Here is a 24,191-nt window from a genome sequence, read left to right on the forward strand (position 1 = left end):
GGTATTACAAACTGTGCCTCTATGGAACATGGGTGCATACATATCACTGTGGTATGATTCTTTTCTTTCGGGAAGATAAAAAGAATAGTAGGTGGATCAAATGAAATCTCTAGTTTTAGTTTTTTGAGAAATCTCCACGCTGATTTCCACAGTGGTTGCACCAGTCTACACTCCCACCAAAAGCAGAGAAGAGTTTCTTTTCCCTCACAGCCCCTCCAGCATTTGTTATTGGTTGATTTCCTGATAGCAGCCATTCTTTCTGGAGATGGAATCTCAGCACTGTTTTAATTTGCATTTCACGAATAACCAGTGATGTTGAACATTTTTTCATGTATTTATTTGCTGTTTCTAGTTTTTCATCTAAGAAGTGTCTTTTCATTTCAGATGCCCAGTTTTTGATTGAGTCTTTAAATTTTGAGGGTCTGATTTTTTGGAGTTCTTTATATATGCTAGATAACAATCCTTTGTCTGATGAATAGCTGATAAAAATTTTTCCCCATGCTGTGTGTGGGTTGTCTCTTTACTCTGTTTCTCTCGCTGTGTAAAAGCTTTTTAATAAGATGACAACTCACATACTTCTTATACATAAAGACTGAAACTGAAATACTTAAAGAGGACAATGGAGCTAATCTATAGTAAGAGGAGCAGACTAACATATCAAGTGTGATTCCACAGCAGGGTTTGTCTTTAACATGATAATTACTGCAAATGCAACTTCTGTTGTGTGCATCTATCCTGTCCTTGCTACTAGGGTAAGGGCTTACTTACATAACTGCATAATCTTCAAAATATTTCTAATGATATGAGTATTATTTCCTCATACAGATGAGTATCATTATCTGCTCATCACTTGATAAAGCAAGAAAAATGAAATTCCACAAGGAGAACTCTGGTCTGACTCCAAAGCCTGTTCTCTAAATTCATCTTTGTTCTCTTGGAATTGAGAATTTTTTTTTTCAGTACAAGGAATCAAACTCAACACCTTGTGCTCACAAGGCAAGCACGGCACCACTGAGCTATACCTCTGGCCCTGAGATTTTTAAATAAGCATACAAAGTATAAAATTTGGAGAACAGAGATAAATATTTGATTAAAAGCATGAAAGGCTACAATTTACTTTTTAAAATAGAAATCAGAATTAAATGATTTACCATCAATAGTAGAAGGTAGAAGTGTTGACACGATTTCTCCCTGTCCTTTTTGATTTTTGTATAAGAAGCACTGGAAACAATAGAGAACAGCACAGCGCAGCACGAATGGTTGTCTTTCATTCACCATGGACATCAGGAGCACCACGATGGCCGGTCTGCAGTGTTCAAAGACAAGGGAGGAAAATGAAGCATCTCAATTCTCCCACTCAAACCAATGGCTGACATTACCAGAACACCAGCAGGTCAAGGACTTTCCTCTCCAGTGAGGGTGTAGATCACTTAGGGCCCAAAGGGGGTGTGAGGGGAGGAGTGAAGAGGCCACAACCTGCCTAGCAGGGTCAATGAAATGAGAGGTAATCTGTGAGTCCACGTTTAAATGCCAAAGACCACGCATTTCCAATACCAGTATCTTTATCCTGTCAGATAATTCTCAAACATAAGACCAAAACCAGAGCAAGCTGTGCTCGTATACACAACCCAATCTAAGCTTTCCTAGACAAGAGTCCCTTGTTCTCTTCTGTACCTTGGTGGGTTCGAAGGTGCATTCACAGAGGCAAAGTAGTCTTGGTTTACTTGGCAGCCTCGAATGACTTCTGAGACAGTGTTTATGGTCTGTTAATTAAGGGGATAGAAAAGAACATTCATTTAGAGAAAGTTAAAGAAGAAAACCTGTTTTCAAATGAATATGTTGCATTCTGCTTTCTGTTTTTAAATGTCAAAATTGAGACAACCTCAAAAAAGTTACAATATTATCTTACAATATTTTCTCAAGATAAAGTTTTAAGGTTCAGGATGCAGCTCAGTGTTAGAACACTTGCTTAGCATGTATAAGGCTCAGGGTTCATTCCCCAATGTTCAAAATTAAAAGGGGGAGCTGGGGATTTAGCTCAGTGGCACAGCGCTTGCCAGGCAAATGCGAGGTCCTGAGTTTGATACTCGGTACCCCCCACAAAAAAAGTAACAAAAATTGAATGTAAGGATGAAGGTGGGAAAAAAACCTTCATGAAAACAGAACAGAAAGACAAAATATTATTTCAAAACAACACACTGTATAAGGTATATACTATTTTATTTGTAAACTAAAAATAAATCTTTTAGAGAAGATAAACTAGGTCCAGAAAGTCTAACAATCTATTACTAGAATTACAGAAAGAGACCAGAAAGAGACCAGAAAGAGCAAAATGTCAAGAAGCATCAGAACTAGGGCTGCCTGCCTCGCAAGTGCAAGGGCCTAAGTTCAACCCTGGTAGGAGAGGAGAGGAGAGGAGGGGAGGAGACCATGGTGCTGAACACTTTCTAGACTAAGATGTGTCTGCAAAGCACTTCAAAATTGTTCAATACAAAGTAATGTCAAAAGAAAGAAAAACATAGTAAGGAGAGGAGAGGAGAGGAGAGAGAGAAAAGCTGTTGCCTGCCTGGCAAGTTCAAGGTCCCCAAGCTCGATCCCTGGTACAAAAAAAAAAAGAATACCAGAACTAAAAAATATGTCTCTAGCCGAAAGGGTCAAGTGAATGACAAAAATAACTGAAGAATGAGAAAAAGATCCATAGTACAGTCTATCATCAGTAAATTTTAGAAAATCAGAAATAAAACATACGAGAAGCTTCTGAATATTAAAAAAAAAAAAAAACAAAAAAACTAGAAGTCAGAAAATACTCCAGTAAGGTAATGAAGGAAGTTGGGTGGTGATACAAGATCCAGATAACCAAAGAGGCCACATTGAGAGAGATAGAAAGGAACTGAGAAGGGCAAAGCTCAGCCTGGGGCAGGAGCACAGACTTTCCAGAGGTAGGTGGAAAAGGACGTGTAAGGAGACTATTATATCTACTGATACACAGAAGAATGAAAGAATACAAGTATAACACATAGAAGAGAAAAAAAAATACCCACTCCACTCCCAGACACAGGACTCTGCTTAGCTCAGCAGAGACAGTGTTAGCATGGTGTTAACACCACGCACCATGACTATGACTTAAGTGTAAGTTCTGCCTCCTGATGGAGTGACAGGAGTGAGGAGAGTGAGACTGTCCTGCATGGGGAGCAATGTGGCCCAAGATAGCTGTTTTTGCTACAAAACTTTTATTATTTGCACTTTTAATATGCATATGTTAATTTGAGACAAAAGTGTAAATAAGACTTTTCCTCTAACTATGAAAACCTACGTCATACTGAGCATATCTATTACACATGTACAACAGAATCAACCAGAAATCTTTCTAGACTGATCTGCTAGCTAGGATCTGACACTGGCTATGCACTCTAAAGCCCGCAGAAGGACACCTCTTGGAAGCAATACTGTCTTGTCACATTCAGGGAGATGAGCACACAAAATGGCTATCCACTGTTGCTATTCCTCACCTCAGTCAGGATGTCAGCAGGAACGCCAGTAGCCATCAGGATGGTGCACAGCTGGTGCAACAAGCCACAATGGAACATGGCCTTCTGGCAGCTGCTGGTGGCTCCAGGGGGGTTGGTGGGAGACACTAGCACCCGCACAAGCTGCAAAAGAGAGAAAGTACAATTTGTCTTTTAAAGATCCAGAGACAGTGGAGACAAATCTGGTACAGGTGAACAAGAGAATCTGCAGGACATGTCCCTTGCCTGCTCAGCCAGACCTAGATACACTCCCTTCATGCTACCATGGCAACCACACTGGACCAGCACATACATCAAGCTATTCTCTACCACAACACCAACTGCCTGCTGGTCAGGCTTGCATCCCAACCCACAAATAGTACTTATGACACAGCATACATTCAATAATGAAAAATGATTCCTTACAGGGAGGCAGACTTATTGAAGCAAGGATGGACCACCTAATAATACAAGTCTGAGAATAGTACAATAAACCTACCTTAAGCTGGAAATATCTACAGAGATACAAAAACACACACAGAGACACAGAAGAAGATCTGTGCATTAGGTGAGGGGCTGACCTCCTTAATTTCTAGTGCTCATTAAATCCCTACAATTTTACATTTTCTCTGAACCTCAGCATCAAATTTCAGAATCATAAAAAAGTTGGACCAAGCAATTATTTAGGCATAGTCACATATCCAAAATAAGTTTCTATGTATCTTCCATACATAGAATTTAGCTCAGGGGATTTAGCTAAGTGGTGCCGTTGCCTGCCTTGCAAGCACAAGGTTCTGAGTTTGATCCCCAGTACCAATAAATAAATAAATAAATAAGAACTACATGTATAACAAAATTTTTTATATCCAGACCAAATGAGAGATTTCTGATACTATTTTCATCCAACATTTTACAGGAGAGATGTCAAAGTGAGCAGATTACAATCCTTTCATTATTACAGAGGGTACACGCCACAGGGACCGAGTCTTCACTAAGAAGTGGTCTTTTTATGGGGGAAGTGAGCATTAAAAAAATTAAATGGGGCTGAAAGCATTTTAATGTAGGAGAATAAAAGGAGCCCAGGAATTGATAAAATATGGGAACAACTTAAAAAACTGGTTAAATCAGTTAGTAATGAAGAAATAGATTATTTAGATGTTTACATGTCTGACTTAACAAATATTCTCAAAGCGAATATTTTGATTAGTCAGACTTTGTTTCTACTTTTTTATTTCCCTCTTCTTAACTACTACTACTGCTTCTATTTCTTTACAGTATTTAAAGCAAATATCAGAGCTGGGTATAGTGGCATATGCCTGTAATCCTAGCTAATTGGGAAGCTGAGGCAGGAGGATTTCAAGTTTGAGCCCAGCCTGGGCAACTTGGTGACTTCGTGAGACCTTGTCACAAAATAAAAAATAAAAAAAGGTTGGGGATATAGCTCAATGAAAAAGTCCTGGATTCAATCCCCAGTACCAGAAAAAGGGGGCAGGGGACCAGGCAATGTGCCATTTCACTCACAAGCATCTCTGACTGATAGAGAGCTTCGGATAGCTTCAGATAAGAACTTTAATAGCCAGGAGCGGTGGTACATGTGGTGGCATATGCCTGTAATCCTAGCTAATTGGGAGGCTGAGGCAGGAAGATTGAAAGTTTGAAGCCAGTTTGTGCAATTCATTGAAACCCTGTCTCAAAATAAAGACAACTAAAATAATTTTTTTAAATTTTTATTTGGGCTGAGGATGTCACTCAGTAATACAGAGCTTGCCTAGCATACAAGAGGTCCTGGGTTCAATTCTCAGCACCACCCCAAAAAGCAACAGTAACAATAAACAAAACATATTCATTATGACACCTAACAAATCAATAATAATTCTTTAATATCATCTAATAGCAGTTACATCTCCACTGACGATGTAAACAGAGAAAGTAATTATCAAATTCCTAGATAACAGAGACATAGGATGACTGAAGAGGTAACATTTCTGATAAGAAGACAAGGGAAGATCTAAAAACAACATTCAAATACTATGTAAAATACTATGAGAAGGGCCGGGGATTTAGCTCAGTGGTTCCGTCGCCTGCCTTGTAAGCACAAGGTCCCAAGTTTGATCCCCAGTAACAACAACAAAAACACAAATCATGAGGAAGATTTGCATCATTCCAGAGTAAAACTAGAGGATATTTGTAGATGATATATCAAGACAGATTTTGACTTACTATATGGATGAATAACTAAAAGTTTACTCCAAATATATTTTCTTGGATTTTTACCTGCAAAATATAAATAAAACTTCTCAGGTATACCCACAGTACCAGCTATAGCAGAGGCTAAGGCAAAAGGACTGTCTGAGCTCAGAAATTCATAGGCTACCTAGGAACAAAGTGAGACCTCCCTTTCTTTAAGAAGACCAAACCAAACCTTAGATCAATTTTTGATGGCTTAGAGTTCAGCTAGAATTATACCTAGGACGATGCATAATCCCAATTAGGATGCATGTGGCCAACAGGAAAATAATGACGCATTTCCTTCAGTGTACCAGAGGCCTTGGAGTTCAAGCCACCCAAACAGAGCCACAAGGAGAACTTTCAAACAGCATGCTCACAGGACAACCTGTGCCTCTGAAGTCATGAACACATCAGCTACTCGGACTGAGTCCATCTTCACTCCCTGGCTTTGAGGGCTACGATCTCCACTAGTGTAAGAGAGGAAAGTGGTTTATTGTTGTTGCAGTACTGGGGATTGAACCCAGGATTTCTGCACTACGCTACATGCCCAGCTCTTTTTATTTTTTAATTTGAGACAGGATCTTGCTAAGGTGACCAGGCTGGACTGGAACTTGCTATCCTTCTGCCTGAGCCTCCCAAGTAGTTGGAAGTACAGGTGTGTGCCACCAAGAGAGGAAAGCTTTAAAAGCTTGGCAAAGTTAATGCTATGGCTCATATCCAGACGCCTCCTCAAAAGCCTCGTAATCATGGGTGGGGCTTTTGGAAGGTACTTGGGTCACAAGCATGTGATATGGCATTTGTCCACTGATGGCTTTATAGCTGAGTGTGATGATGGGAGGTGAGCCTAGTGGGAAGAGATGGGTCACTGAGGGCATGGCCTGCAGGGATGTAGGGGTGGGTGTGTGTGTGTGTGTGTGTGTGTGTGTGTGTGTGTGTCTAGTGTGTGTGTGTTATCTTTCCTGCTCCCTTGATTCCACTGCTTCCTGCCTGCCATACTATGAGTTGTTCCTCCACCAGGTCCCTCTCCCATGCCACCCTACCTTGGAGTCAGCCAACTACTGACTGAGTTCTCTACAAACTGTGAGCTAGACAGACCTTTCCTTCTCTGAGTTGTGGGTGTTGGGCATTGTGTCTCAGCAATGCTTTTGTATTTTTTGCTTTGTTTTTATTGGGGACCTTGAGCTTGCAAGGCAGGTGGCGGAACCACTGAGCTAAATCCCCAGCCCCTCAGCAATGCTACAGTAACTAAGACAGACAGTACGAGCAATTTTTTTGAGACTGATCTTACAGAGCTGCCCACGTAGGCCTTGGCTACTGGCTCAGGGGCACCTCCCCCATTTGGCCTTCTTAATGTAGGCTGGGGCTTCTGGTGGCTACCACTATGCCTAACACAGGTTATTCACTTTTTCAAAGTAAAAAATAAAGAACCAACTCATTATATATATATAACTAGAATACTATAGTTTCCTGCATATGCTACATTCCATTAATTTTTTGTTGTTGTTGTAAAATAGCTAAGCATTTATTTTTTAAACAATGATACTTTCTTCAAAATAGTTCTTTACATCGCACTGCAAACCACAAAACAGGACCAGGTTCCTCATACAGGGAGAATTTAAATTCTCACTATCTGGCAGGAACCAGACAAATCCTTCTACTCTAAACACATTTTAAAAATTACTTTTCTAGAGAAATGTCCTTTACTAAGAAAGCATTGGTGAACACAAATTATCACGCTTATCATCTGGTGACACTGCTTCTAAAACAAAAACAATTAATTCTTGAATTGTGTGATACGGAGGTAGAAACAGAAAGGATGACGTTGGGAATGTAATCAGAAATGACTTTGTGACTCTTTCTGCTAAAACAATTCTACAACAGCCCGCAGGCATATTCCAAGTGGAGTTATGACAGGATTCCTAAGCCAATCCAGCAAGCTCTAGAAGGAGAGGACTCTGTCTGCTCTCCTGAGTGCAATGTAGACACCCTGCTAGCAGCAAGCCCAGTGGGGCAGCTGCAAGTCTTGGACCACACCCTGTTTGGTACCATGAGCCCACTATCTAGCCTGAGGGCACAATCCATAGACACTCAAGACTCTAGAAACACTAGGAGTTCACAAATAAGACTGGCAGAAACTTAAGGATTTTGAAAAGAAGGTTCACTAAATGAGCAAGTACAGTAAGTCTAAGAACTTCAAACTTTCCTTATTTGGGCTTCTCCTGCCCTCGCTTTCACTACCTATCCTCACTAAGCTTTCTCGTGGAGATTAAATAAAAGCACAGCTAACTTGGTTTAATTTGGATTACTCTTACAGTTTAGACTATTAATCTTTAGAAAGCATAATAAATAAACTTGAACTTTTCCTCTAAGGTAAAACCCATAAGGAAATTATATATCTGGATTTGCTTTAAAATAATAAAGGAGGGGGAAACAGACGAATAAAAGATTAAACAAAATTGTGAGATATTAATACCAAAGATGGGATTGAAGGCAGGGAATCAATTTCTCTTTCTATCTCTGAATATAACTGTAAATTTCCATATTGATAGGTTTTTTTAAAGCCTGTCTGAAACCAAGTATCCAGTATTTATCAGATGCGATCTATTTTCTGTTTGAAAGAATCATCATAAGATTCTTACCATGTTTATGTCTAAAGAGAGTACTCCACTTACCTGTAGCATTAGATGTAGATTGGTCACCTTCTGTGCAGACCAGCCAGAATTCTCATCTCCAACTTCAAACCAAGGCTTCATGCGTTGAATATATGAGCCTTCTTTAAAAAAATTTTGATTGGAATTGTTGTTTTTTAACAAGTTTTGGAGCAAAATCAAACAATCTTCGACAACTATGCCTGGGGAGAGAATGTAAAATGCAGTGTTAAGTCTGATAAAAGCTGAAGGAAAATTCAACCCCAAACACTGGAAAAAAACTGTACTGCATTGCCACACTTAGCACCTGTTGGGGGACAGGGCAAATGCCAGTTCAGATTCCCAAGCACGAAGGCCAGCACCTGTCTGCTCTATCCTGACTTCTTAATATAACCACCCACTCACCACAGCAACTCTCACATTTTTTCATTCAAATCCAAGATTAAAGATCATTTTTCAGGAATAATTATCACGACTAGGTTAAGGTTCCCTCCTCCATGATTGTCCTGGAGTGGTTCTTTTCATTATCAGGTAATATATTTCTGCACAGCCTGTAACTCATGAGCATAGGATAATGTGGACACCTACTTCCTCTATCTTGTTGGCATAGACAGAAATGGAGTGTCAGGTATCTACACAGTAGCTAACTATTAACACTTATTGAATGAATCTCTCCTATCTTACATGATCTCTAAGCAGCACTAGCCACTGCTGTCTGTCTCTTGAGATCTCCTTCCCTTGGTTTTTAAAGTATGGCTCTCACCTGGTTTTTCTTCTGTCTCTGGGCCACTCCTCAGGCTACTTTTCATGGTCCCTGTCCTCCACTGTTGAACCCTTTCCACTTCTCTGCTGACAACACTCCTGTCTTCAGGGCAGCTCAACCCACAATGCACACTTTCTAGCTGAGCACTGGAAACACCAGGGATTTCCCTTTCCTTCACATAGCAAGCTGAACTGCTAAGCCCCTCCTGTACCTACACTGTAGTTCCCTCTGGTTGGCATGCCTGTCTATAGCAATCAATTTAAAAAATAGACTATTTTTTTGTTGCAGAGAACTGAGTATAAATAAAGTTTATATATATTCTCCCCCTCCTACTTTTCCCTTTTATTAACAGCTTGGACTATTAGTGTGGTATGTCTGTTTCAACTGGTGAACAAATATCAACACTATGACTCACATCCACAGTTTGCATTAAGGTTTGTCCTTGTGAATCCTCTACAGTCCTAGAAAGTTCTATGGGGTTTAACAAATATATAATCTTCATTGTCTATTACAGTATCATACAAAATAGTTTCTCTGCCTTAAAATGTTCTGTGTTTCACCTATTTCTTCCTCTTTTCCTTACCCCTGAATCGTACTGGTAACCAACAATCCTACTGTGTCTATAGTTTTGCCCTTTCCAGAATGTTATATAGTTGGAATTACTTAGTAATATGTCTTTAAGTTTCCTCTACATCTTTCTGTGGTTTGTAACTCTTCTTTTTATTGTGAATATCCCATTGTAAGGATTACTATAGTTTGTTTATTCATTCACACTGAAGGACATCTTGATTGCTTCCCAGTTTTGGCAATTAACAAACATTCACGTGCAGGTTTTTGTGTGGATGTAAGTTTTTTAGAGCTCAGGTTTTTTTGTTGTTGTTTTTTGGGGGGGTTTTTTGGTACTGGGGATCAAACTTGGGTCCTTGTGCTTGCAAGGCAGGTGGCAGAAGCACTGAGCTAAATCCCCAGCCCATAAGTTTTAAATTAATTTGGGTAAGTACCAAGAACTATTGGATCGAACAGTAATACTATGTTTAGCTTTGTAAGAAACTACCATGCTGTCTTCCAAAGTGGGTTTCTACCATTTCATACCCCACTGCAATGACTGAGTTTCTGTTCATCCATATCCTCACCAGCACTTGGTAGCAGCATCTGTCTTCTTGATTTTCACCATTATAACAGATATGTGGTGATGTTTTACTGTTTTAATGAGTTCCCTAAGTCATATGGTCTCAAGCATCTATGTGTATGTGTACTTGCCATCTTTATATCTTCTTTGGCGAGGAATCTGTTCAGATCTTTTGCCAATTTTTTTTGGTACCAGGGATCAAACTCGGGACCTTGAACTTGCAAGGCAGGTGGCAGAACCGCTGAACTAAATCCCCATCTTTTGCCTATTTTTAATTGGCTTGTTTTCCTACTGATAAATTTTAAGAGTTCTTGGTATATTTGATTTAAAGTCTTTTTTTCAGACATATGTTTTTGCAAATATTTTCTCCCAGTCTGTGGTCTGTCTTCATTCTCTTAACAAGCTCTTTGGCAGAGAAAAAGTTTTCAATTTTAATGAATTTTAAGTTTTAATTAAATATTTTAAAATGTATCAATTTTTTTCAAGGATTGTGCCTTGGCATCGTATCTAAGAGTTAGCTGTTTTTGTTCATAAATTCACTGTGCTAGTTCACTGGTTACCAATGAAATGTTACGTAAATTGGCAATGTGCAAATGTGAAAACAGAGGTTATTTTTATGAAAACTAAATATAAATCTTTGGCAAAACTCAAAGAAGCAAAAGCAGTTGTCTAGTGAAGTATGGATAATACAAGTCTGAAAGACAGAAAAGAAATGTAAAAGAGCCCGAAATGAAAATCCTACAGGACAAATGCAAGGGTAATAAATATAGAGAAGATGAGGACTCGAAGCAGCAGACTTATATACTCAGAAAGTCTGGGCCCTGGCTCAAAATTAGTACATAAAATGTATACTTTTATTTTATTAATTTAACTTAATGTTTAAGATGCACCATTTTCATATTTTTTAGGAGTCCCTGATTTGGCTAGTACTGGTCTCCCTATGAAAGGCCTCATCCAAGGCTCTTCACCTCACAGGAACTACTCTATCTGCTTCGTCTTCACAACACATGCTCTGCACTAAAGCCCACCCTCCAACTGCAGGCCCTTCCTCCAGTGTACCCAGAGCAACTTCTAAAGCCTTGAAGGTCACCATCAGTTCCATAGAACCATTGCCATCTGTCATAACTATCCTGAAGTCAGCTAAATCCACACTGCTGAAAAATCTGTTTTCCTCAGTCACCTCCCAAAATGTTCACCCCTCTGGCCATCTATGCTCTCCAATTTTCACTCTGTGTTTGGTCTCTTACATTTAATATCCTTTCAAAATGTTCAGGATGCTGCCTGAAAACCTCAAATGCTGGTCAAGAAAATCTGCTGTGACTTCGATGACTTCCTTGTCTTTATCGACCTGCTTTATCCTGTGAGGGTCTCACATAAGGGCAATTTCGCTCTCAGCTGCTTGAGCCTCAGAGCTAGGATGCAGCATCTGATCTTCCAACTAGGTGCTTTCCTCTACCTGCTTCTAAAAACTCTTATTTACTGGAGGCTCCGAGTTCCTGGCTATGCCATCGCTTACCATTGCAGTCAATAACATATCTGTGGTTACCACCCTGCATTTACTGAAAATGTCACTGCCATCTTGCTCAATGTCTCCTTTCTCTAAGTTCTGCTATTACTTTTAATGATTTTAATGTCAACTACAGCCCAAATCACACCTGAACCCTCTAATTCTGTGGCCTTTCTTCAGTGACAACTCTGGTCCTTTTACCAAAGCCTCCTATCTTTCTGGTTAAAGCACTCAGCTTATTTGTTCTAAAGCTTCCCTGAGACTTTCAACCTATAAATCAAATACCTTTTTCTCTTTTAAAACAACTCCTTTCTATCTTTATTTCCTTCCCTGCCTAGCTTAGATTATACATATCTTCATTCTTACCACTCTACAGACAATCTGCTAAGTTCCTCTTCTCCCTGTCATTTCATAAAACCTTCCTGGAAAAGTGTGAGACCTGTGAAACACTGACTTTCTCTGCTATCTCTACTGAGGCAGAGAGGATACACTGTTCCACCTGTCCCGAGCAGACAGCAGCACTGCTGTTGATTCCTGCTGGATGTGTTCCATGGGCTCCCCCTCACTGGAGTCTCCTCAGTGAGCAGGAAACTCATGTTTCCAAATGGCAAAATCTAATCTCCACTAACACTCAGCTGTGATCTCCGCCATCACACTCACCACATGACTACATCAACTCAACCTGTGCCACCAATCTGGAAAGGGACCTGTGCCTTCTCTCGCACCTTAGACAGAGAAAATGCGGTACAGCAGTACTTGAAGAGGTAGAGCTAGGGTTTTCCAGAAATGATGAAAGACGCCAACCTACACTACTGAAGCCTAAGGAACATCAAACAGATAAGGAAAATGAAATCCACCATTAACACACAACAGTGAGACAGTGTATGTGCCCATGTCACCCTTCAAGTGTTTGTCCCAGATTCCATGAGCATAAAAGCAGTCTCTTTCCACACTATACCTCCGTCACTGCTCCCCTCCTCTGTGATAATGTCCAGAAGTCTCTCAAAAGCATTTTCAAAGGCAACAATTTTCTGAATTGCACCATTGCTTCTTGTCAGTGCCTGAAGTAGTAAGACACCCTAAGGGAGAAGAAAGCCACTGTTCAATGGGGTAAAAAATTTACAAGACATTTTAAATTAATTTAAAAATCACAGAAATTTAGAATGGGCAGAAATTTCCTAAGTTCAACTCCTTTATATACAGGGAAAACAAGGACAGAGAAGTTAAGCAATTTGCCTCCCCAATGTTATAAATCTCAAAGGCACCGTGTCTTGCCAAGATGTAAACACCCAATTCTCCCATATTCTTCCATCGCCACACAGCACTCACTGTGCCCAATGAGGGGAACTGGATTAGATCTTTCCCAGGAATGCTACTGTATATACTACTCAACATTAAGAACACAGCCACATTCTGGCAGAGAAAGTCAGGAATTCTTAAAAACATTTGACCCCCAATTGCAAAACTTGATTCTAAATCAAAAGACAAAAGAAAGGGCAGGGGATTTAGCTCAGTGGTTCTGCTGCCTGCCTTGCAAGTGCAAGGACCCAAATTCGATCCCCGGTACCAAAAAAAAAGACAAAAGACTGAAATGCACCCTTGCCAAATGTGATGTTCCGCACAGAACATTTCCCAGCAGTCTCTGCTTCTGACTTTTAAGTTTTCTCAGCTTCAGGTAAGCCGAGTTTAGTTGATTCTGTTACTTCTTTATCATTCTAGAAAAATCAGTTTTCTGCTTATTACTTATTTCTGCTTATTTCAGTAAAAACAACAAGTACCAATGAGCCATAAGTATCTACTATGGTCAAAGAGATAGCAAGCATTTTATGAAAACAAGCACAAATATTACTTCAGAAGAAGGGGAATGGTGAATAGTTAGTTCAAAGGTCCCACAGAGCAAATTCGCTGCCAGTGGCTGCACTGAAGGAAGGGACATTCACAGGGATGCAGATGGTCCAGCCTCAAGGCTGCTCTGCTCACCTTCCTGCCCATTAGGTCTGCACATTGAGATCAGGGGCAAAGGCAAGTGGGGACTTGCAGAACCAGACTCCTGCCCTATACTGCCAGCCTGAATTTAACTGCTAATAAAGGCAAGAGACAGTGGAGGAACAGCGCCCGGGGCTCTGAGCTTGGTGAAATGGGTCTGAAGGTTCATTTCCCTTCTTACTTGTTGTGTAACTTGAAGCAAATTGCAGAAATGCTGACTCTCAGTACATGCATGTGTAAGAAACGATGACAGTAATTCATGGGGTACTTAAAGACTAAGGGAAAATGAATTCCACAGAACCTACTATATTTTGGGTTCTAAATACATGTTAGTCTTTCTCCCTTACCCTCTCGAAAAGATTTACTGAAACTATAGAAAATATGCCTATAAAACATGAAAAACAAAAATCTAGACAGTATAACAAAACAGAACTCAACTAATGTGAAACAATCATTTTATCTGTCTCAAAAACTGGGGAAAGGGCTGGGGATTTAGCTCAGTGGTTCCACCGCCTGTCTTTGCAAGTGCAAGGACCCAAGAACGATCCCCCACACCAAAACAAAAACAAAAACAAAAACACCAAAACACCCTAAGGTAAAAGGGCTATGAATAGGAAGAAAAGAAAGTTAAATAAAAATAGTAGATAATGCAAAGCAATAATGCAATATATATTTATATTATACAAATATAAACATACAAATAATGGGATTAGAGATGGAACTCAGTGCTAGAAGGCTTGCTTTGCATGTAAGACCCTAAATTCAATTCCCAGCACCATAAAAATATCTGAAGTGTCTGAAAAGTAAAATAAACATTAATACTATTAATTAAGGCAAGATACTGCAAATTCCTAATAGATGGGTATTCATAATAAGATAATTTTTTCCAAGTGTGGTGGTGCATGCCTATAATCCCCGCACTCAAGAGGCTGACAGTGATGCCGAAAAACTGCAAATTCAAGGCCAGCCTGGGCTACACAGCAAGTTCAAACCCAGCCTGGATTACAAGTGAGACTGTCTCAATATCCTCCCACAAAGACAATTCTTGTAACATTTAAATATTAAAGAATAAAAAATGGCCAGGCTTGGTGGTGCATACAGAGTACTGTAATCCTAGTACTCTGAGAGACTGAAACAGAAGGAACACAAGTTTGAACCTAGTCTGGGCACCTAAGTGAATTAGTGAAACTGTATGGTTTGGGTCTGAATGTTTCCCCAAAGCCTCATTAAGTCAGAGTAGCTAAATCTGGACTGTGTGATGCTGGGATTAAGGGCATGTGATTACTAACATGAGTGAATGGTTTAGAACTGCCCTTAATCCTGATAGTCTGGATTGGATAAAAGAGGCAGAAAGACTCGGTGATGGCCTCTTCTTGCCTTTGCTACCTTGTGGGCACCATGTTGTTTCTCCTCTGTGATGCCTGTTTATCATCCCTGTCTTGGAGCTGGCCGATTATGGACTGAAACCTCTATGAATTGCAAGCCAACTAAACCCCTTTCCCTCTAACTTTGGGTGTTGGGTATTTTGTCTCAGCAATGTGAGAAAAGTAACTAACATAGAGACCATGTCTTAAAGTAAAATATAAAAATGGACAGGGGATACAGCTCAGCATGAAGGCCATGGGCTCAACTCCCAATATCACCACCACCAAAAATAGTCTTTCTCATGAGCTATATTTACTACACAACCTCAGCATCTATATTACATTGATGCATACATCACAAAATTTTACATAAGTTAAATTCTCTACATGAAGCAGAAGTTAATACTTTTGCTTTACTTTGTGATTAACCAGTTACAAAGCTAAGGGCAACACAATGACTTTCAATAGAACTGTAGAGTGAGGCAGGGCCTGAAAGCACAAGTACAAGAACAAGTCACTCAGGTTCAGTGGCCCTGGGTGTCTCACTGCAGACATGGAGACTGAATTGGCTTCACATGACCCTTTAGCTCAGGGGTGGCGAACCTACGGCACATGCGCCACACAGGTTGTTTGTATCACTGAAAGCTCTACAAGGTTCTCCATCACTGCTTTAGCTCCAGCATCAATTTTAAGATTTTTCCACCTGCTATCTAAAGAATACAGAGAGTTTTTGGTTTTTCTCTGGTACTGGGGATTGAACCCAGGGTTCCATGCATGCTAGGCCAGGCTGAGCCACACTCCCAGTCTCAGCATGACTGAGTTTTGACCAACTGTAGGTAACAACAGAGAAAGCACGTCAGCAACAAAGTACAGTACACAACATCAACATGAAATACTCAACCTTCAGGCCATGTGTTTAGCTCAGCAACCAAAACAGTAATAATAAAAGAATTCAAACCTATATGCAAATACTAAAATACATAAGAATGGAAAATAACTCCAGAGCAAATCATGCTCTGTAGTCAGAGATTACCAAGGAAAATTCTTGGGAATACTTTATGGCACTGCTTTGTGAAGTTACACAAACATTCAGGGTATAGAAAGGTTTCCTCTGCTCTCTGGAAAGAAAAGGGAATTTGGAAGTAGAGGTCTGTGTCAATACAATCTTTCAGGAGAGGGGTAAGAAGGCCTAAACTTGCAGGAGAAAGATTTCTTAATGGTACTAAGGATTTACTCCTGGGCCTTTTCACTGAACTATATCCCTGGCCTGTTTTTATATTCTGAGACAGGGTCTTGCTAAATCATTAAAATTGCCAGGCTGGGCCTGAACTGTGATCCTCAGAGTACTGAGATTACAGGCATGTGTCCGACTATGGGTAATAAGTTTCAATAGCAAAATGATTCGTCCAACCTAAAATACTGGGCAGACAGAAAACAAAGAAATAGTGTGGCCTCGTACATAACTTAACAAAGTCTAAAAGATTGAGCATTACCTAACTTTCCACATCTAACTTCTTATGAGTCATGAAGGGTCAACAATAATTTTATCTACAAAGAGACAGGGAAAAAAAGCTGCATATTTTTGAAGCTTTCTAACATAACTTACATCATTGCGTATAACTTCCCTGGAATCTGCTAGTAAGTCCATCAATCTTGAAACACCTAGAATAGAAAACCATGAGAAAAATATTGGTAGACCGAAGAAATACAGTGATTCAAGTAACAACTTAGAACATAAATTCAGTCACTTTTTCTAGGAAATGGCTTCTTTTTTTTTTTTCTTTTTTTTGCACTGGGGATCAAACTTGGGTCCTTGCACTTGTGAGGCAGGCAGCAGAATCACTGAGCCAAATCCCCAGCCAACAGCTCTTATTTTTAAATCAAGATTACAAAATGAAGATAAATCACTTACCCATGGGACTGACTAAAATAATTTGTTGCACTTGAGGACCTAGTTGTTTTAAGAGAGAAGTCAGAAGCTTCACACCAGGCCAGCGGACATGGAAATCAAAATCCTACAATATAAGAATTTAAAATATTTAACATTTATAATGTGCATTTTCAAGAAAAAACATTCAACTAGTAGTGGTACCAGAAACCAGAAGTAAAAAATGGAAGTTTAGCAAACTTTTAAAAAGTAATTTAAGACAGCTGGGGATTTAGCTCAGTGGTGCCACCACTACCTGCCTCACAAGCGCAAGGATCCAAGTTCAATCCCTGGTACAAAAAAGTAATTTTAAGAAATAAAAACCAGTACAAATAGCAAAATTTAACTAAAATACTGATAGGATAAAACAGTATTTTGCAAAACAAATAAAACAGATTATTTCTTGAAACATTCATATAAGCCTGTGTTTATGTAAAAACATGATACCACAAATTTCACTACTTTTTAGGCATAGTCAATGAGTGACTGAAATATACTGTGAAGTTTTAAATAAAAAATTTATCACAGTAAAAGACACTTATCATCCATTGTCTCAAAATTCCCCCCTTGCTTTTTTGTTTGTTTGTTTGTATGTTTGTTTTGAGACAGAGTCTCACTCTGTAGTTGAGACTGACCTGGAACTCACTATGTAGTCCAGGCTGGTCTTGAACTCACAGCGATCTTTCTGCCTCAGCCTCCTGAGTGCTGGGATTACAGGCATGCACCACCATGCCCGGCTCCCCTCTTGCTTTAAAAACACTCACCTCATCATTCTTGCCACTGTCTGAAGCAGCTGTAGAAGTCCTCTTTTGTGTCTTTGTGATAAAAAAATATGGTTAATGCTGCTGCTGGGTGCCGTCCAATGGAAAGGAAAACTCATAAAAATATGATGGTGGGGCTGGGGATTTTGCTCAGTGGTTCCGCCACCTGCCTCGCAAGCGCAAGGTCCAGAGTTCGATCCCCGGTACCAAAAACAAAATAAAACATGATGCTGTCTTCATTAACCTTATATGCCAGATCTGGTACCATTTAATTTCTCGCTCTTCTCCCAAATAAAAATGACCATGAGGGCCGGGGATTTAGCTCAGTGGTTCCACTGCCAGCCTTGCAAGTGCAGGGTCCAAAGTTCAATCCCCAGTACCCAAACAAACAAAAACAAAAAGGAAAATAAAAACGACCATGAGAGGCAAACATTTTGAATTAATTCAGGACATCAAGAGGGCAGCCAGGATAGCACAATGAAAGGCACAGAAGAGGGCTTCCAGAACTGCTTCAGAAAGTGTCAAGATTTGTGGAATTAAGTGTGCTTGAAGCAAGGGGAAGTATTTAGAGGCAGATTAATTACAATTTGATTTTACTGTAATAAATTGTTTAGAAATTTAAACATTCACTGTATTTTTTATCACACCACATACATGTTGCTCCCCTAATAACATCCCAAAAGACAACAAAAGAAGCTCATTACGACAACAAAAATATCAAGCTTCTCTATTTACCTCCAATAAAGACAACAAGAGAGTGACATTTTCTTGCTGCTTAATGAAAATTTCTGTAAACTGGCTTCCCAAATCCTCATTCGGTCTTGTGGAATTTTCTTCTGTGATATTAAAAAAAGTGTTTCAACATGATGCTGTGTTATTTTAAAGTATCCTTTTATTGGAGAGTTAAGCCGAAATGATAATTCTCCTGATATTTGAAGAATTCTACACTGGGATATTATAGCTGGTAGCACTCGCACAATTATGAATGTTATACTCTTCAAATAACCTTCAAAGCCATTTCAATATTTTTACTCTTCGAATGTTTAAATATGATATCTAAGGACATGTAAATATTCACATTTTCTTAACAATGCTAGGTTAAACTTCTCTGAGGGAAAGGGAACCATCTAGGTGATAGAAATAGCCTAATGTCACCATCATTACACTAGCATATCTTTTGTCCAAACTCAGAAGATACACAACTTCAAAGTGTAGAGTTCATTGTACATAAATCATATGTCACACCTTCTGCCGCCTAAATACTGTTAAACACATATAGTTTTTGCTATTACTGTCAAATAATTTAATTATGGAATTAAATCAATTATTTGAAGATTATCCAGTATCTTCACATATACCCTATAATACTGGCCACAAAAATCATAACTAACTTTTAATTTTTCATTTATCCTTTAAAAGATTTTATACTTGTGGTTAATCCTTAATGTCTTTATTCAATATAGTTTGTCAAAAACATGAAGGATCACTAAAAATGGAAGAAACAATGACCAGAGGAAAGACCTGTGCACATTATTGAAGCTACTCAAAGATGGCAGAGACACGTGTCCCTGTTCCCTCCCCGCACCAGGGGCAGCTGACTGAACCCAGGGCTTGTCTGCCCCAGAGCCTGGCACACCCTGTTCCCTGGTGACTGAGCCAGGGATGCAGCAGGCAAGGTCAGACCAGATCAAAGTGCTTCAGACACTTCTGTTTAAATGTGAGGATTTAATATTAAAATAATGTAAAACTGGAGGAAAACCCAACAGACTCCTGAAAAAACACAGCAATCAACCATGACAGTGATAATCTCATCTAATCACTGGTGGTAAAAATAAAAGACACTCTTCAGGAGCACTGTGTCACATTACTAACCATACACATTATTAACCTAACTCTATATATTTTTGCAATATACAGAACAGAACATAGACTTTAACCAAACATTTCACACTAATGACCATAAAAGACATTATCCTACTTGAAATATGCAAGTATTTTCAAACAAAAAAGATGATGTACAAAACAAACATATGGATTTCAAACTAATTCATATTATTTCACACCAAAGACACTAAATGTACATGGAAAAAATTTATAAATTTAATGAATTATTTTTATTCCTTTTAAAATAATATTATTTATAAATTAAATGAATTATTTTTATTTCCTTTTAAAACTTTTTTTTAAATAAATGAAAGCATCTTTTTCTCATCAGAATTTTCCAAATCACAAATAAAGCAATATCTTTAAGATAATATTCTAGAACTAGGCCTAATCTTTATTGATATAAAACAACAACAAAGAACCTAAATTTATAAAACAAACTCAACTTTAAAATCACCAAAATTGGACAAACCTACTTTTTACAAATAAAACACAGTAAAATAACTAGAAACTTACCAACTTCTTCTTCATCATCATTAGATATTATATTATATAGTGTGTCCAAAGCATAACCTATTATTTCAGAATCCGAACTGGAAAAAAGAAATTATTATACTCATACACTGCTAGTTAGCATGTGAACTATTATGACAATTTTAAATAGTTATTTAGCAGACCAAATAAAACATTAATTTCATTTCTAAAAACTTTCTCTAAGACAACACCTGCATGCAAACTATAAAGAATATCTAACAATAATTGTAAAACTTTAGAAGTGAACTAAATGTACAAAAATTAAAAAAAGGAGGGCAAAATTAAAAACTGTATTTTCAAGGAACATTTAATGGCATGGCAATTAAAAATTTTAGATACAGGCTAGGTGTGGTGGTTCAAACCTTTAATCACTGTGCTACATAGTGAGTTCAAGGCCAATTTGAACTACATACATAGTGAGATCCCGTCTCAAAAACAAAAAGACTTGATGTATTGCCAAAGGAAAAAAAACTGAATCCAAATATTAATGGACCAAATAATTCCATTTAACAAAACACATATGTATAGGGCTGGGGATTCAGCTCAGTGGTTCTGCCACCTGCCTCGCAAGCACAAGGACTCGAGTTTGATCCCTGGTACCAAACCAAACCAAACCAAACCAAAAAAACCCCATATATGTATATATTTGTCTATGTGTATTTTTATAAACATGATAAATTTATAAGATAAATGCAACTTTAAAACCAGAAAAACAAACATAAAATTAATCAGATTAATATGTGTGTGATACACACAAGTATTATTTACAGTTGGCTACCCTTCTCTATACTTTGTTTTCTTAAAAAAAGAACTTCAGGTAAGTATGTACAGTTTATAAATCAAGAAATATAACATTCTGTAGTTGCTGCCAAACTGACAAACTTTGAAATATATAAGATGATGGTGTCATTTAGAATGGCAAGAGTAAAACACAGGTCCCAAAGATTCAGTGACCATAAAAAAGTGATCTGTAGCGGATGATGAAAACAAAGCAGACAAACCAAAGAGGGTTGTAACTACAGGATTAAACATCAAATGAAGAGTTGTGTGGTTTCTTTTTTTTTATTTTATTTTTTTATTTTTTTTGGTTTTTTGAGACAGAGTCTCAACTATGTAGTTGAGACTGACCTGGAATTCACTATATGTAGCCCAGGCTGGTCTCGAACTCACAGTGATCCTCCTGCCTCAGCCTCCCGAGTGCTGGGATTACAGGCATGCGCCACCATGCCCCACTTGAGTTTTTGTTTTTTTTTTAATTAGTATTAGTTGGTTCTGAGAAATTTTGAAAGGCATCTTTCAAGAAACAACTGAGAAACTAGAACAGAAGAGTACATCCTCTGTACCTATAAAAATGCCACCATTCAAGGGTGGGATGTAGCTCAGTAGAGATTGGATGCTTAGGATGTGTGAGGCCCTGGGTCAGATCCCCAGCATCACATGCACGTGCACATACACAGAAAGATCCCCCACTACACAGCCATAATCAATGACCTCCAACTAACATAAGGATTATAGTAGCAATGCCCTCTCTTGCCACCTCTATCCAACACTGAAATGGAAGGTCTAGGCAGAACACATATGAACTAGAAAACATATACACTGGGGAAGAAAAAGGTAAACTACACGTATTTACAGATGAAATCTTACACAAAGAAAATCTTTTTTTCTTTTTTGAGACAGGGTCTTACTATGTAGTTGAGAATGACCCGGAACTCACTACGTAGCCCAGACTGGTCATGAATTCACAGCAATCCTCCTGCCTCAGCCTCCTGAGTGCTGCGATTACAGGCCTACGCCACCACACCCGGCTCAAAGAAAATCTTAAAGTTCCACTAAACTATTAGACTCAATAAATAATTTCAGGAGATAAAAAAATGATTGAGCAAAATACAACCTACCAGGACCTGGAACTGAGATACCTGAAAGACAAAACCTTAATAAAGAAAAAAGAAGCAAATCTCCAGAAAGCAGGAGGAAGCTGACAGAAAAGCTAGAAACTACAAAGAAGCTGGAGAAACAGCACAGTGGAGCCTGGGATGTGCACCCCAGATCCTGGGAAAAGGACCTGTTTCACTAACACAAGGTGAGTGAGCTTGGAGAGGGCCAGCAGTGCAATCCCCAAGAAAAGCCCACAGTTGTGAGAAACTGTAAAGGCAGCAGGAGGTTTTACTCCGAAAGTGACTCCTGCTTGGCAGGCTCAGTGATTTGCTTTCCCCATGTGACAATATGATCAGGGATACTGCTGTCCATACAGCTGCCACAACCTGGGGTACTCGAAAGAGAGGCCTCCAAAGCAAGGGGCACGGCTCACAAACCCACAGGCCAAAAAGCTAGGTGGAAAAAGCCATGACTGGGAGTGCACAAAGGGACGCAGAAAGTGGGAGCAGCTACAGCGAATACTGCCCAAGAGCAGAGAGCGCTGACCAACCAACTGGTGGGAAAGGGGGGTCAGGTTCCAGCATTCGTACACAAAAGGTACAAGTGGAAATAAAACAGGTGTTAGCAGTGACTCACTGCCCCTCCCCCATATCTGGTAGGTTCCAATACTGCAGACTGTGGAAAGAAACCACTCATTCGAAACAAAAAGGAATGTTTTGACACTTCTTTTTTTCTTCATTGTTTTTTTTTGGGAGGTTGGGTTTTTTTATTTTTATCTCTTTTTTCTTCTTTTTCGTGTTTGTTCCTTTGTTACTATTATCTACTTTTTTTTACTCCTTAATAAGACCCTTTATCTCACTTTTCTCTCCTTTTTCTTTATTTTTCTTTTCTCTTTTCTTTTTTTGGTACCGGGGATCAAACTCGGGACCTTGTGCTTGCAAGGCAAGCAGCAGAACCACTCAGCTAAATCCCCAGCCCTATTTTTCAAATTTTACTTCCTTCATTTTCCTCTTTCCCACTCCCTCTATTAAGCTGTATTAATCTTTAGATATTTAGCTGACTCTATGCTATTATTGTTGAATTCCTTTCTAACGGTTTTGTTTAATTTGGTTTTTTGAGAGTTTCTTCTCGCGGTGGCTTGAACTCACTATGTAGCCCAGGCTGGCTTCACTTTTCTTTTTTCTTTTTCTTTTCTTTTTTTTTTTTTTTTTTTTTTTTCCTTTTTTTTTTTTTTTTTTTGTACCAGGGATCAAACTTGGGTCCTTGCACTTGCAAGGCAGGTGGCAGAACCACGGAGCCAAATCTGTGGCCCCCAGGCTGGCTTCACTTGCAGCTATCCTCCTACCTCAGCCTCCCAAGTACTGGGATTATAGACGTCTGATCCCATACCTCTCTTTTCTGTCGTTAATGATGGACAGTTGAGTAAATACCGAATTTCTCTGGTGTGAAAAATTAAAAGTGTAAATAAGGTTCAAGTGGTACTATTGGGGGTGTGAAAAATGGATAAAAGGGAAGTGGGAAGGGGAGGGGAAAGGAAATAAGGGAAAAGAAAAAATGGAAACAAAGTCTTTGTAAATAGGGAAGGGGGTGAAGGGAGGACAGGGGTATGGGGAAAAAATAAGAATCAAGATATATCATGTAAAGGTACAAGATCCCCATGATAAATGTAACTGTATTGTTTGCTTTGAATGTACCAATAAACTTAATGGAAAAAATGATGATATAGCTGTTACATTTAGTATATACTTATTGCATGTCAATATTTTTTTGTGTCTAAATTATAATTACAGATTTCTATTGTAGAGGACAGTACAGTGGTAGCTCTTATTGGTTCTTATGGTATGACACTATCCAGTTCATCTTTGACTCTATTACTGTTGCTGATTTTGTTGCTATTATCAGGGTGGGACAGTTGTTGCTATTGGTATGCTCATGACAGGGCCATAATTTGTATATTGCTGCCAGGTGGCTCTGATTTGAATTCCACCATCTGATGTTAAGTAGTTAACCACCAGTGGCCCAAGCTGCCCCATGTGACTGACAGCCATGCACTTATCACCAGTGGGTCAAGCCAG

General features: G+C 39.0%; 1 protein-coding gene across 3 annotated transcripts in view; it reads right to left on the reverse strand.

Moving 5' to 3' along the window:
- Uso1 (USO1 vesicle transport factor) overlaps window positions 1–24,191 on the reverse strand; it is an 83,438-nt gene that overhangs the window by 24,448 nt on the left and 34,799 nt on the right. For all 3 annotated transcript variants that reach the window (XM_010610822.3, XM_010610823.3, XM_010610821.3), the window contains exons 4-12: window positions 20,221–20,297; window positions 18,556–18,656; window positions 17,045–17,147; window positions 16,739–16,794; window positions 12,741–12,861; window positions 8,408–8,586; window positions 3,510–3,650; window positions 1,675–1,763; window positions 1,152–1,306 (exon numbers count right to left, since the gene is read on the reverse strand). In XM_010610822.3, coding sequence (XP_010609124.1) covers window positions 1,152–1,306; window positions 1,675–1,763; window positions 3,510–3,650; window positions 8,408–8,586; window positions 12,741–12,861; window positions 16,739–16,794; window positions 17,045–17,147; window positions 18,556–18,656; window positions 20,221–20,297 — 1,022 coding nt within the window. The remainder of the gene's footprint in view (window positions 1–1,151; window positions 1,307–1,674; window positions 1,764–3,509; window positions 3,651–8,407; window positions 8,587–12,740; window positions 12,862–16,738; window positions 16,795–17,044; window positions 17,148–18,555; window positions 18,657–20,220; window positions 20,298–24,191) is intronic.

This window comes from Fukomys damarensis, unplaced genomic scaffold (genome assembly GCF_012274545.1).
Source record: "Fukomys damarensis isolate Sample0158 unplaced genomic scaffold, DMR_v1.0_HiC HiC_scaffold_37, whole genome shotgun sequence".
Taxonomy (NCBI): Eukaryota; Metazoa; Chordata; class Mammalia; order Rodentia; family Bathyergidae; genus Fukomys; species Fukomys damarensis.